The sequence below is a fragment of the Salvelinus alpinus genome, chromosome 7 (assembly GCF_045679555.1).
Source record: "Salvelinus alpinus chromosome 7, SLU_Salpinus.1, whole genome shotgun sequence".
Taxonomy (NCBI): Eukaryota; Metazoa; Chordata; class Actinopteri; order Salmoniformes; family Salmonidae; genus Salvelinus; species Salvelinus alpinus.
Genome location: NC_092092.1, coordinates 34,177,336 through 34,192,243, shown reverse-complemented (window position 1 = coordinate 34,192,243; position 14,908 = coordinate 34,177,336). Strand labels below are relative to the sequence as shown.

General features: G+C 46.9%; 1 protein-coding gene across 2 annotated transcripts in view; it reads left to right on the top strand.

Moving 5' to 3' along the window:
* Positions 1-6,440, top strand: part of LOC139580863 (alpha-synuclein-like) — a 9,037-nt gene extending 2,597 nt beyond the window's left edge. The window contains exons 2-6 of one of the 2 annotated variants that reach the window (XM_071409943.1): positions 2,252-2,293; positions 2,364-2,455; positions 3,277-3,300; positions 4,026-4,064; positions 4,174-6,440. In XM_071409943.1, coding sequence (XP_071266044.1) covers positions 2,252-2,293; positions 2,364-2,455; positions 3,277-3,300; positions 4,026-4,064; positions 4,174-4,194 — 218 coding nt within the window. In that variant the 3' untranslated portion in view covers positions 4,195-6,440. The remainder of the gene's footprint in view (positions 1-2,251; positions 2,294-2,363; positions 2,456-3,276; positions 3,301-4,025; positions 4,065-4,173) is intronic. The other variant, XM_071409944.1, reaches the window with a different exon arrangement.
* The last annotated feature ends 8,468 nt before the right edge of the window (positions 6,441-14,908 follow it).

Genomic DNA, 14,908 nt, shown 5'->3' with positions numbered 1-14,908 from the left:
CTGCTGCAGTACTGCGCAGCTCGGCACGTGGCTCACAGACTACGGGGAGCGTGCAGAGAGAGAGAGAAAGAGACAGAGATGGAACAGGGAGGGGGAGAGAAAAAAGAAGAAGCGAAATGGAGGAGGAAGCGAGGCATCTGCAGTTCTGAGAGTGTGGAGGAGAGAGAAAGGGGGGAGAAGAGATAGAGATAAAGCGAGAGTATGCATCTCCAATGAACTGTGTGCTATGGAAACGTGTGTCATGTATGTGAAAGAGATGTATCATTATTCTGGTTTTGTGCTGGATTTGCTCATGCATCTTCCCTATAGGCTATCTTTCTCTCTATACCCACTCCCCCTCCCTTTCTCTTTTTCCCTCTATCCCTCCTTTGCTCTTTCCCTCTATCCAGCTGGTTGCATAACTACTATTTAATCAGCCTAGTAACCTTTCATACTGTAGCATCAGAAAGAGGAGAGAGAGAGACAGAGAGAGAGAGAGATGTACAGAGGAACACTTACTATGGAGGAGAGTAATTATAAGATAATATCATCCATTTGGATTTTACAGAGTGACATACAGTATGCTGCTGAATTCTACACTGCCACCTGCAGTGCTCTCCCTGCTACTACAACCTCACCAAATAAATGAACTCAGCAAAAAAAGAAACTTCCTCTCACTGTCAACTGCGTTTATTTTCAGCAAACTTAACATGTTTAAATATTAGTATGAACATAACAAGATTCAAAAACTGAGACAAACTGAACAAGTTCCATCGACATGTGACTAACATAAATGGATTAATGTGTCCCTGAACAATGGGGGGGTCAAAATCAAAAGTAACAGTCAGTATCTGGTGTGGCCACCAGCTGCATTAAGTACTGCAGTGCATCTCCTCCTCATGGACTGCACCAGATTTGCCAGTTCTTGCTGTGAGATGTTACCCCACTCTTCCACCAAGGCACCTGCAAGTTCCTGGACATTTCTGGGGGGAATGGCCCTAGCCCTCACCCTCCAATCCAACATGTTCCAGACATGCTCAATGGGATTGAGATCCGGGCTCTTCGCTGGCCATGGCAGAACACTGACATTCCTGTCTTGCAGGAAATCACGCACAGAGCGAGCAGTATGGCTGGTGGCATTGTCATGCTGGAGGGTCATGTCAGGATGAGCCTGCAGGAAGGGTACCACATGAGGGAGGAGGATGTCTTCCCTGTAATGCACAGCATTGAGATTGCCTGCAATGACAACAAGCTCAGTCCGATGATGCTGTGACACACCACCCCAGACCATGACGGACCCTCCACTTCCAAATCGATCCCGCTCCAGAGTACAGGCCTCGGTGTAACGCTCATTCTTTCGACGATAAACGCGAATCCGACCATCACCCCTGGTGAGACTAAACCACGACTCGTCATGTGAAGAGCACTTTTTGCCAGTCCTGTCTGGTCCAGCGACGGTGGGTTTGTGCCTATAGGTGACGTTGTTGCCTTGTGATGTCTGGTGAGGACCTGCCTTACAACAGGCCTACAAGCCCTCAGTCCAGCCTCAGGGATTGTGCTTTCCTGGTGTAACTTGGGCAGTTGTTGTTGCCATCCTGTACCTGTCCCGCAGGTGTGATGTTCAGATGTACCGATCCTGGGCAGGTGTTGTTACACGTGGTCTGCCACTGCGAGAACAGCTGTCTGTCCTGTCTCCCTGTAGCGCTGTCTTAGGCGTCTCACAGTACGGACATTGCAATTTATTGCCCTGGCCACATCTGCAGTCCTCATGCCTCCTTGCAGCATGCCTAAGTCACATTCACGCTGATGAGCAGGGAACCTGGGCATCTTTCTTTAGTTGTTTTTCAGAGTCAGTAGAAAGGCCTCTTTAGTGTCCTAAGTTTTCATAACTGTGCCCTTAATTGCCTACCGTCTGTAAGCTGTTAATGTCTTAGCGACCGTTCCACAGGTGCATGGTTCATTGAACAAGCATGGGAAACAGTGTTTAAACCCTTTACAATGAAGATCTGTGAAGTTATTTGGATTTTTAAGAATTATCTTTGAAAGACAGGGTCCTGAAAAAGGGACGTTTCTTTTTTTGCTGAGTTTATATTACCAAACGGTTACAACAGATTTCTGTTTGCTGCACTCCTTAATTAACACAGTACTTCTTAGGCTGAGTTTATATAGTAAATCACAACACTGATCCCTGATCATGTTTCATGGCATCCATTGCAGTGTGATTTCAATATATTGATCTGTTGACATGTTGTGATGTCTCCCCTGTCCTCAGGTTCAAAGACAAAGGAGGGAATGGACGCAGGAGTAAACAAAGGTGAGACACACACATATTCTTGTGGGATCGGATTGATTTATTAACTGACTGATCGATCTCTGTGTGTCAGTTGCTAACCGCGACCAGGCAAACATCGTCGGGGACCCCACTGCTGCCGGAGCTGACCTCTCGCAGGGTGGCATGGAGAACACCGGACAGGCGGTGAGTTACCATGACAACAGATGAAAGAATGATCGATCAATTAGTGACTGACAGGTCAATGTGAACAAGAATATTCAAGTGATCAATAACCGGTAAGGAATAGCAGATTAGGACCATTGACATACTAATAACTAGACACCAAACTTGACATTGTCATTCAGGTAGCCTATGACAGCCCAGGCTTCTGGCATCGTGAGATTATCAATCAGGTGACACAGCACCCTTTTGAAATGATTACAATAGAATGTCGAGCAACAACATGACTGCAGCGTCAACACGCATAACAGTGTCTAAATCCTTCAGTTGGGCTCAGACAGTAGTGCTGTCGCCATAAAAACAGTCTTCTGCTTGACCACATGGTGGCGCTATTTAACACAGTACAGCAGAGACAGACGGGAATGACAGCTCCTCCAATAGCCAGTGGTTCAGAGGTCCAGGCAGATTAGGTTTGACGGTAGGCCTACGGTAGGCCTATAACTCACTCCACATTCCCAATATGAAGAGGTCTGTATTTTTCTGTTGTGTTCTGAATCGTGTGTGTGAAGGTGTGTTTTACTTTGTGTGTTGGCATCGTTCTGTGTGTGGCAGCCAGGTTCGATTTCCTCCTGTTGTGATCCTGCTATGCTGTTGTGTTGCTATGCTATTGTGCGTGCTGAGAGTGTTGATATTGTGTGTTGATATTGCTTTGTGTGTTGACATAGCTTATATTTTGTGCGCTTACGTTGCAATTGTAGCAGTGCTGTGTTGGCGTTGTGTTGGCGTTGTGCTGCTAACCCTTTGTTGTTATTGTTGTGTTTGTTTCCTCTACGTTCCATTGGTAGGAGGAGCCTCAGCCTGTATACGAGGTGCCTATTGGGCAGGAGAGAGAAGGGGGGTTCAGAGGTTATAGGTTATGGCGGGGTGGCTGGCTAGGGAATGCTGCATGATTCTGCCTAACATAGATCATCCCTAAGTGCATATATCATTCCAAAGGGGGCTTTCAAACACTGACTGCCTAGTGTGCTGTTAGGACCTGGGGTTACATTCTAAACCTGATTTAACCCTCTCCATAACCATGTCTAACTCTGCTCTACTTCAGCTAGGTGTAATATAGATAATAATGCTGCATCTCTGGTGTAGCATATGGACATGCACTTACTCTGAATGGATCCCTCTGGTTAGGGTGCACAGAAAAGAGTGTAACAGAGTTTGTTCCTGTGCCATCACATCTACTCTGCTAGCTATGGCATGCTAACCTTCCGCCTCGTTAGACACTTCAGCTCAGAGACTGGGACTGAGTGGCCCTGTATCAGACTTAACCCTGTCATAAGCATGACATAAGGGATAATCTGCTTGATGTAGCTGTAACCTCCTGGGTGTGAAGCCCGGGCGTCTGCACGCCGCACGATTGCGCTAGCCCAACGCACTAAAGCCTAGGTGCCAGGTCTAGGAGCAAACACAAGTCTTCAGGTCTCAGGCAAGGTTACTCATCACATGAACATGGTTCACTGCTTGAGACCCCTAGACCTCTCATGTCATCCCACCTTAATTTTCTTCCTTCCCTACTCTTACGTAAACTCTCTCTCTGTAGGCGGAATATGGAGGAATGGAGCAGGGAGGAGAAGGAGAGGTAAGTGACAACGAACCACGCGTTTCATGTTACTTTCTTTATGCATAAGATGGTGATATCATGACATGATTGTTGATACTTCCTTTCTCTCTCCCTCTCTCACTCTCAGGGCTCTCAGGGCGGCTACTAGTCATTCCAGGGACCTCTTCTCCCCAGCCTTCCGTTTGGTCGCTCGCTCCCCTCGCCCTGCTGTTCCAGACTTCCAGATGTTCTACTTTATGGAACCAAAACCGATACAGACTCTTCCAGATACCCCCTTTGCCCTCCCTGATACCCTCTGTTTCCCCTAACAGCCCCCCTCTGGCCCCCCTCTCCTGTATAGCTCCCCGCCTTTGTGTCGTTGTCGTCATGTTGTTCGCCCTAGTGTTATGTTCTCCCTATCGCCACCCAGTACTCTATCAAGAGGCCTGCGCACACACACACACACACAGCAACAACACACACACACACACACACACAAACACACACACACACACACACACACACACACACACACACACACACACACACACACACACACACAGGGTGGATGAGAGCTGTGATGATTATTCAGGATTACAGAACCACAGAGAGATTTATCGTCGTTTGGATGCTTGTGTGTGGGTGTCTGTTAGACGTGTCAAGTAGTAGGCCAGTTCAGGGGTGTTCTGTCCATGAGATGCTGCTGTAGGGACATGTGCATTGAATTAGAGAGTGTGTGTGTGTGTGTGTGTGTGTTAAAGTGTGTTTGGTCACACATGTAACAGGGTCATATTAAAACCGATTAACTAGCCGGCTTATATCGTTGCACTTGTTAAGTCTAGGGGTCTTAGGCCTAGTTTACTGGTCTGTAACCTGATTTGATGTGTGCATCAATATGAGAAGGAAGCGTATGTGACCAGGTGTTGAATGTACGTGCGCCCAGGAGACAGCCACCTTACCGTAAGTCCAGGGCCAGCTCCTTCTTGCCCTCTTGACCAGCCAGTCCAAGTGGATTATTACTTGTTCAGATGGTGAAACATAAATATGTACAAAAACAAAACAAGAAAAAGGCATCCCCAAATAAAGAAGTTAACTAACACAAAGAAACAAACAACTATAGAGGTTAACTAACACAAAGAAACAAACAACTATAGAGGTTAACTAACACAAAGAAACAAACAGCTATAGAGGTTAACTAACACAAAGAAACAAACAACTATAGAGGTTAACTAACACAAAGAAACAAACAACTATAGAGGTTAACTAACACAAAGAAACAAACAACTATAGAGGTTAACTAACACAAAGAAACAAACAACTAGAGGTTAACTAACACAAAGAAACAAACAAAAGGCCGGCAGAGAGGCTTCTGGCCTCCTCTCTTTCTCCCAGACAGCCGATCACCCCAATTGGCTGTACCTGATGTTCTTTTCAAGGCTTAGCTCAGCACCTAGACCTGCCAGCTGTCGCCTGGGGATGGAGTGTGGGTGTAACCTAGATAGTGTGTTGCCTAACTGTGTGTTAACACTACACTACCCGGCATATCAAAACAATATGTCTTGAGACACGCCAGAAAGCAATACACATGTACTGTTAGTGTGTGTGAGAGGAAGAACGCTCCTGCTACCACTCGGAATCACATAACAGCAGAAGATATCAATATACGCAATACACTACAGTGGTTTTGGTCTAGCCTGGGTTTAGTCTGGCTCTAGATATGGCCTGGGTCGACTGGCAGAGTTGAAAGGGAGGAAAGCAGAAAGTGATTCAGAATGATGATTACTTGTGAAAATATGTTGTTGTCATAGTAATACCAAGCAATAGTCAGACAGACAGGTAGAATAGAGGAGCATCACACATAGGGAATGCTGGGAAATTTATATTCCAAATCGATTTTTGATTCCCACAAAAAATAGTACATTTTCTACTGTCATTGGTCAACTGCTCCTGTTGTCAACCATCTCAGCCACTCAGAGGCTTCCTCTGCCCTGTCACTCAGTGTGTCCCGCCCTTCCCTGTGTCAGCAAGTAATGTTAGAGACTAAAACAGGTGCAGGTACAAAAAACAGGTCTGCCCTGTGCAGGTACAAAGTGTGTGTCTGTGTGTGTCTGTTACATATAAAGCAGGTCAGTCCAGCATCAGTGTCTGTATTATAGAGCAGGTATGTGTGTATTATTACTTTGAGGTCATTGGAAACTGATTACTGCATGTTGCCTTATCCAGCACTCTTACATTCACACATCACACACACACACGTACCCGCAAAACCCCACAATCCATACACACAGTACACTCATCAAGCACACAAAATAATACACAAACACACTCACACCTTGTTTAAGTTGGCATCGAAGCAGACTTGCTGATTTTATAAACAGTACCAGTGAATTAAAGACAGTTTTGTTGAAATCCAAACTTCGGTGCCCAGTCTTCATTTTTCCTTTTGAGTTATTACTTATTATGCAGTTTATAACAGTGTGTATGGCCAACAGTATGTTACCATGGAGATACTGTGGTACCATCCTGGATATTTTCTATGCCCTCTGCAAGTCTTAGCAATGTTTGCTGTGTGTGTGTGTGTGTGTGTGTGCGTGCGTGCGTGCGTGCGTGCGTGCGTGTGAGTGTGTGTGCGCGCATGTGTTTGTGTGTGCATGTGTTTGTGTGTGTGTGTGTTTCTTTAACTATCCTTGTGGGTACCAGAAGTCCTCACAAGGATAGTATAACAAGGACAATTAGGTGGTGGGGACATTTTGCAGGTCCCCACAAGGAAAAATGCAATTTTAGGCTCAGGGGTTATGCTTAGGGTTAGTTTGTTGGTCGGTGGAGCAAACAAGGACTCACGCACACAGTAAGGCAGGAGAGAGAAGGTGTGAACAGCTGACGAAAAAGAAACTGTGGGCTTTGTTCCAAGCAGAACATTGGCTGGATAGAACGACATTTCAAAGTCACCCATGCACTTAAGTCTGGTACTATCAAATGGAAGCACGCTATGCTAGCGAGCTGGCATTCAACTGACAGACAACAGCCTGAATCAGGGCAATACATGCAGCGGAACGATGGTGGTGGAACGCGGCTGGAGCCCAGGGAGAACCCTGGGACTTTGCCGGGGGTTGACAGTGAACGGTCGGCGGAGCAGCAGCTAGTGGACGAGGGTGAGCAGGTGGCGGCGGTGGCGCAGCCAACCAGTCAGAACGGTGGTGAAACACAGTCGGAACCGAGGAAGCAAGGCTGCGTCGGGGGGACTTCAACGGATAGCGAGAGTGATGAGGTCGACGGTGAGTCGTCCACTATTGAAGTTCGGGGCCCTACCCGGAAGCGAGTTGAAAAATATGAGATATTGACCGAATTCTGGGTAAAAACCCTTCAGTCAAACGTAATGACAATAGTCGCTCCAGTCTATCCTGAGTACGGGAATTCCTCCGCATTACGTCAGAGGGCAAGGCCGATGAAGGACTGTGTTCCGGTGTGGGGAGCGGCACACCCAGGCAGCGATGCCTGTGGTGGGGGCCACTCCGCTACGCACCGGCGCCAGAGACACGTGTGTTTCTCAAACCCTGTTGTTGGCTCAGTTGTGCGGTTCCTACTAAACCCTCCAGCTAGACAAAGACCTCTCGAGCGGCGCCACAGGCAGTTCAGGGCCTCCCACTGGGCACAAGGTGGATTGCACCAGGGCCTCCTCCCGTCACGGGGTAGGACCGTGACCTGGCTGTTATCCACTTAGTGCGCCCAGGTAGAACCTCTATGTTGCGAGGGGCTACCTGGTTGATCCTGCCAGTCGCATATGCTTGTCTCAAAGACTAAGCCATGCAAGTCTAAGTACACACGGCCAGTACAGTGAAACCGATTGGATGGTTTAGTGAGGTCACGGCCCTGACTATTTGGAGGAAAGCCGAAGTGGAGAAGGGTTCCATGTGAACAGCAGTTGAACATGGGTCAGTCGGTCCCCGAATCTGGAGTGGCGGAGACGGGCGCCGTGAGGCGTCCTGTAACGCGACCGATCCCAGAAAAGCTGGCGGGAGCCCCAGAGAGAGTTCTCTTTTCTTTGTGAAGGGCAGGGCACCCTGGAATGGGTTCGACCCGAGAGAGGGGCCCAAGCCCTGGAAAGCGTTGTGGTTCCGGCGGCGTCCATTGAGCTCTCGCTGGCCCTTGACAATCTGGGGGACAGGGTGTAAATCTCGCGCCGTGCCGTACCCATATCTGCAGCAGGTCTCCAAGGTGAACAGCCTCTGTCATGTTACTCGTAGATTACCTGATTTGGGTCAGGGTTTCGTAAGTAGCAGAGCAGCTCATTCGCTGTGATCTATTCCAAGTCAGATCTAAGCTTTTGTCGGGGACGGAAGGCGTCTTCCTCCACCTTCCTCCTTCTTTACTAATGGGTTACCAGGTGCACAGAGAAGGGCCAGGAGCCAGAGTATGAGAGGCCAGAGGCCCAGAGTGAGAGAGAGGGCAAGCAGGCTAGTGAAGGTGGAGACCCGGCTGGAAAGTTCCACCAGCACCTGGTAACCCAAATGTGTGGACTTAGTCTCTGAGCGGAAAGCGGGTCGGTCACCCGGTTACCAGGTTCACGTGGTTCGTGACAGCGGGGCTGGTTACCAGGTGCACGTGGATTGTGACAGTGGGGCTGTATACTTTAGTGTCTGAGGAGGGGTGCTTAAGTGTGGGTACCCCAGTTTGCCTGGTGGGTGAGGTTATGGAGGGGGGTGGCCCCGGCTGGGACTCATGTCGAGAGAGAGAGTGGTGTTGACCTAGGGAGTGTAGGCCTAGAGGCCTGGAGGTCCGTAGTTCCAGGGAGTAAGCTATACTCTCAGGCTCAGAGAGAGGGGTTTTGACCCGGGCAGGGAGTGTAGGCCTAGTGGCCTGGAGGTCCGTAGTTCCACTGTCCTTCAAGGGGGCAGAGCAGGCAGCCTGTGGAGGTTGGCTGCTCTGTCCCACTTTTTTTTGGACTACTGGCGAGGGCTGGCCCCTGGAGCCATTTCCCCCATCAACACCTGGTAACCCGTTCAATCACCAGGTGCACGGCTGGACTTAGACTCTGAAGCGAAAGTTGATGTTTGGACTTCTCCGAAGATTTTTTAAAAACCTTCCAAAATGATCAGGGGTGACCTCTATTGACTGGGCCCGGGTGTGGGGTGCTCCAAAACCCAGGCATGGAGCCCTTTTTAACAATTTTTTAAATTAGCACCTGGTAACCCGTTCAATCACCAGGCGCATAGCTGGAGAGAAACGTGTACTCTGAATTTTCTGAAAATTATAAAGAATTTGGACGGGTACCTTCTCTCGTGATGGGCTACAGTTACCCTTAGTCAAATAGGACCAGTCTACCCGGAAGCTATTCCCCCCCGTCCCCTGTACTTATTTTCATCACTTTCTAACACAAAATTATATTATAAAATGTTATTGATAAACGGTTTTGATTACATGGAAATGTGCGTCTAGTGTGCCCTTTCATGCAAAAAACCCCATCCAGATTGGACATTTACTTTTCGAGTTATTAATGGTTAAAGACCAAAACGGGGGTATTTGACCCCATCTAGTGGAGCAACACCCTGTGGGTGACAGGGCTTATGTCAACAATTGGCCTTCCCCGTGGTAGCCCCACTCAGTTCCAGGTGGACTAGACATGTACCGGGGAAATTTGAGAAACCTGGATTTCGACAAACAGAGAACCATGTCCTAGAGATCCGGGAACGGTGGCAAACTTCTAGACCCGTGCGGATATTTAGCAATGGGCTGTTTCGAGGGTTCTGGGTCCTTCAGAACCACGGTTCTAACGCTCCTAAGGTGGCCATCCCTTCGGCGACTGATTGGTGCTTGTTAAGCCCCAGGGAGGGCCTGGCTTTTGAGCCCAGTCCCCAGCTTGGATGCGGGCGGATATTGAGCTCTGTCCTTGGCAGGTGCTCTATCCCAACGCCTGGATGACTAGCCTGGATGACAAAAGGTCAAGGGAGGAAGTCATTCTCTGAGTCCCAGTCAGAGGGCCTCTTGTCAGGCTAAATGAAAAACTGTTATAGGCCTGGATTACTAAAGGTCAAGGGAATAAGCCATTCTCTGACCCCAGTCAGAGGGCCTCCTGTCAGGCTTAATGTCAAACATGTATATGCCTGGATGTTCAGAAAAGGCCAAGGGCAGAGCTGGGCCTTTTGTCCCATTTGGGCTTTGGGCCTTAAACCTTGGGCCTTTAAGGATAGCAGGTCCAGGGATGAGGTCATTCTCTGAGTCCCAGCCAGAGTGCCTCTTGTCAGGCTTAATGTCAAATGTGTATAGGCCTGGATGGCCATAAAAGGCCATGGGCAGAGCTGGGCCTTTTCTCTCATTTGGGCCTTGGGCTTTTTAGGTCCCCAGGCACAGGATATAAAATGAGTGGCTCGTCCTAGGTGGAGCTTGAATCTGGGTCGTCAGATGATGAGGCTCGTGTACTACACGTTGAACCATCGCCCATTGATGGAAAAAGTGGCACCGAGGTGAGCTACGGGATCAAATTTCCCTTCAGCCCAATTTGTCCCATCTTGGCCCACAGCTGGGGCACATCAGGCCCTTGTTAGGGTTAGAATTAAGGTTAGGGTTAGGGGTTACGGTTAGGTTATGGTTTAATGTTAGGGTCAGATGTATTGTTAGGGTTAGGGAAAATATGATTTTGGATTGGAATCAATTCTTTGGTACCCACAAAGATAGCAATACAAAACTGTGTGTCTGTGTGTGTGTGTGTGTGTGTGTGTGTGTGTGTGTGTGTGTGTGTGTGTGTGTGTGTGTGTGTGCAACGCACTAGGGGTTTAGTCAGGCTCTTTGTCCTCCCCCACAGGTACTGTATGAAGCAACTCCCTCCCTCGGCATGCTGGGAGGTGACAGAGTCACAGAGAGGTTTAGAGCAGTGGTGTGTATTCGTGGAGGCCAAGGGAAGCCAGGCTTCCCCAAAGAATTGACCAAGAAAAAACATTCTAAATAATATATCTTTCGTCTCTCTGTGTTTCATACATGTTTCATACATTTCCTTCAATTCGCAAGAGGCTGAATGTATCTCACCGGAGAAAGCATCCGAGTGAAAGAAACAGCATCCCTCTGTCTCAGTATGTGTAGCCATCTATCAAATTCTGTCTGGTCATAAAGAGTATGACGTTGTTGTCACCCGTAGCATTGAATGCAAGGGAAGCAAGCGAGCATTTGGCCTCCCTTGATAAATAAAATAAAAATAATAATAACAGCAAATCAGCATTGAGCAAAACTGAGTGAGCTCAGATGTGAATGGTCCTGGCGCACCAAAAAAAAGTGTAAAAGGAAGCCAGCTTGGATTTGGCTTCACACCAATCACATTTCATGAGAAGAAAAAACTTAATTGACCGATTTTCTTTTTTAAATTGTTGCATCTCGTTGTGTCATTGTCCTCCGGTGGTTAGCTAGCTAAAATCATCCCTTTTCTAAATCATCCATGGCTGGAGATAGGGATTTGAACTTTTGTTTATTCTTAATTCTCCGTACTGGCCAATAATTATAACTCCGATTCTGATCCAACAATAAATTCATACATTGTGCCCCTGGCCTGAGAGGATGGAAGTTCAACATGTAGCTACAGTATATGCAGTAGGTTAATGCTAACTAACTGGCATGGTGCATTGTATTCATACTTTAAAAAATATATATATATATTTAGCAGACGCTCTTATCCAGAGCGACTTACAGGAGCAATTAGGTTGCTCTCCGGTTTTGTGAGGAAACAAAGGTGTGGTTGTATTTATTCTGCCACTGTGTCTTCTTATCGTCTCAGCCGTAGGCCTCAAGGCACATGAACTAACAGGTTATAGAGCAAACAATGCAAATATCATGACATATACAGTACCAGTCAATTATTATTGGCACATCCACCAACTCCCCTCTCCGGAGGACAAAAGTACATTTGTTTAACATTTGAGTTATTTACAGGTATTTTGTTACGTATACAGTACCAGTCAAAAGTTTGGACACAACTCATTCAAGGGTTTTTCTTTATTTTTACTATTTTCTACATTGTAGAACAATAGTGAAGACATCAAAACTATGAAATAACACATATGGAATCATGTAGTAACCAAAGAAGTGTTTTACAAATCAAAGAATATTTTATATTTGAGATTCTTCAGAGTAGCCTCCCTTTGCCTTGATGACAGCTTTGCACTCTTGGCATTCTCTCAACCAGCTTCACCTGGAATACCTTTCCAACAGTCTTGAAGGAGTTCCCACATATGCTGAGCACTTGTTGGCTGCTTTTCCTTTACTCTGTGGTCCTACTCATCGAAAACCATCTCAATCGGGTTGAGGTCAGGTGATTGTGGAGGACAGGTCATCTGATGCAGCACTCCATCACTCTCTTGGTCAAATAGCCCTTACACAGTCTGGAGGTGTGTTGGGTCATTGTCCTGTTAAAAAAAACAAATGATAGTCTAACTAAGCTCAAATCAAGTGTGCCTTGAATTAAGTGTGCCTTGAATTCTAAATAAATCACTGCCAGTGTTACCAGCAAAGCATCCCCACACCATCACACCTCCTCTTCTAAGCTTCACGGTGGGAACCACAGATGCAGAGATCATCCGTTCACCTATTCTGCGTCGGTTGGAACCAAAAATCTCAAATTTGGACTCAGCAGACCAAAGGACAGATTTCCACCGGTCTAATGCCCATTGCTCGTGTTTTTTTGGCCCAAGCAAGTCTCTTCTTCTTATTGGTGTCCTTTAAACGTGGTTTCTTTGCAGCAATTAGACTATGAAGGCCTGCTTCACGAAGTCTCCTCTGAACAGTTGATGTTGAGATGTGTCTGTTACTTAAACTCTGTGAAGCATTTATTTGGGCTGAAATTTCTGTGGCTGGTAACTCTAATGAATTTATCTTCTGCAGCAGAGGTAATGTTACGCACGCCTCTGAGAAGAGGGAACGCAACTCCCTGCTGCAACTCAACTCCCTGTGAAGTGTAAGAGGTATGGACTGCAGGCGTGAGTAAGGACGACAAAGGCAGATTTTACCGTTACTAGGATTTATTTCCTTACGGTAATATGGGGAAAAGGGGCTGGACGGAACCAAAGCAAAGAAAGTAAATATCAAAACTTCCCCCTTTCCTATCTAACCTGCCTACTCACTACTAACCTATCTTAGCACCACCTGGTGCCCTAACCAAAATACAGGGGGTGGTCCGCCCAGGTCTTACCTAGTGTGCCTAGACAATGAATATACTACGGGTATATGTATGCCCGCGGGCCTCTTGCCTAAGCACTCCCAAAGTGCCTTCTCCTTCCCCCCTGGGAACAAATGAAACAGAACAATTATTAACAAACAATTTCAATAATCAAAACAGTGCGTCCTATAACACATAAGACATAACCAATCAGCTCCCTCAGCAACAACTTATATAGTACATACCAAATCTCTGAGAAACAACCAACACTTTATCACAATCAAATTCTCAAGCAAAGATCTCTCTCTCCAATCTTTCCAAAATCTTCTCTCTCTAATGATTTCTCTCCCTCCAAAAAATATCTATTTTCCTGAACAGAACACTGGCTTTTATATTCCTCAGGTGGCAAAGGTAATTAGTGTCAGCTGCTTCTTGACGAGGGGGCGAGGAGAACTCAGGAAGCTATCTCCTGAAACACACACTCAAATACATACCACAACACAGAAAACTGGGGAACGTAACACGCCCACCACAAAATTTGCAAACATTGTTTGTAATAACAAAACCCAACGCTTCCCCAGTTAGTAAACCCGTGATAGAGCGTCAGCAACCACATTCGCTGAGCCCTTCACATAGGCTATCTGTACATTATATCCTTGTACAATCAGAGCCCACCGCATAAGGCGACGGTTCTGATTGTACATTTGCTTTAAGAACACTAATGGATTATGGTCCGTGAAGACCATTACAGGCAAGGCACTGGATCCCACATATACCTCAAAGAACTGTAAGGCTAGCAATAAAGCTAGCGTCTCTTGTTCAATTGTGGAGTACCTTGACTGACACGCGTTGAACTTACGGGAGAAGAAACTGACGGGCCGATCCACTCCGTCTTCATCTTCCTGTAAGAGAACCGCACCCACCCCCACTATACTAGCGTCAACCTCCAACTTAAAAGGTTTGTCAAAGTTGGGAGCGGCAAGTACTGGGGCACTACAAAGTAGCGCTTTAGCGGACTCAAAAGCATGGTTACAGTCCTTGGACCACCTAAATGGTACCTTGGGACTAAGCAGAGATGAAAGGGGAGCTACTACCGTCGAGAAATTCTTACAGAATGTACGATAGTACCCTACCATCCCTAGGAATCTGCGCAACTGGCGTCGAGTCGTGGGAGCAGGAAAAGCAACAATTGCTTCCACTTTGCCAGATACTGGGCGCACTTGACCTCGTCCCACTTGTTTCCCTAAATAAGTCACCGTAGCCTTCCCAAACTCACACTTGGCCAAATTGAGGGTTAAAGAAGCATTCTCCAACCGCTGAAACACACTTTTCAAAGTGGAGAGATGTTCAGACCAAGTAGACGAATGAATCACCACATCGTCAAGGTATGCAGTACAATTTGGCACATCTGCAAACACAATGTTAACTAGACGCTGAAATGTAGCAGGTGCATTACACATGCCAAAGGGCATCACAGTGTATTGTACAAAGTTATCAGGCGTAACAAAAGCTGATATGTCCGAAGCTCGCGAGGTCAGAGGCACCTGCCAATAACCTTTTTACAAATCTAACTTACTAACGTAAGCAGCAGAGCCAATTCTATCAATGCAGTCATCTAATCGAGGTAGAGGAAAAGAATCAGACTTTGTAACTGCATTTACACGACGATAGTCCGTGCATAAGCGGGACGTACCGTCAGGCTTAGGAACAACAATACATGGGGAACTCCAGGAGCCGTTACTGGGTT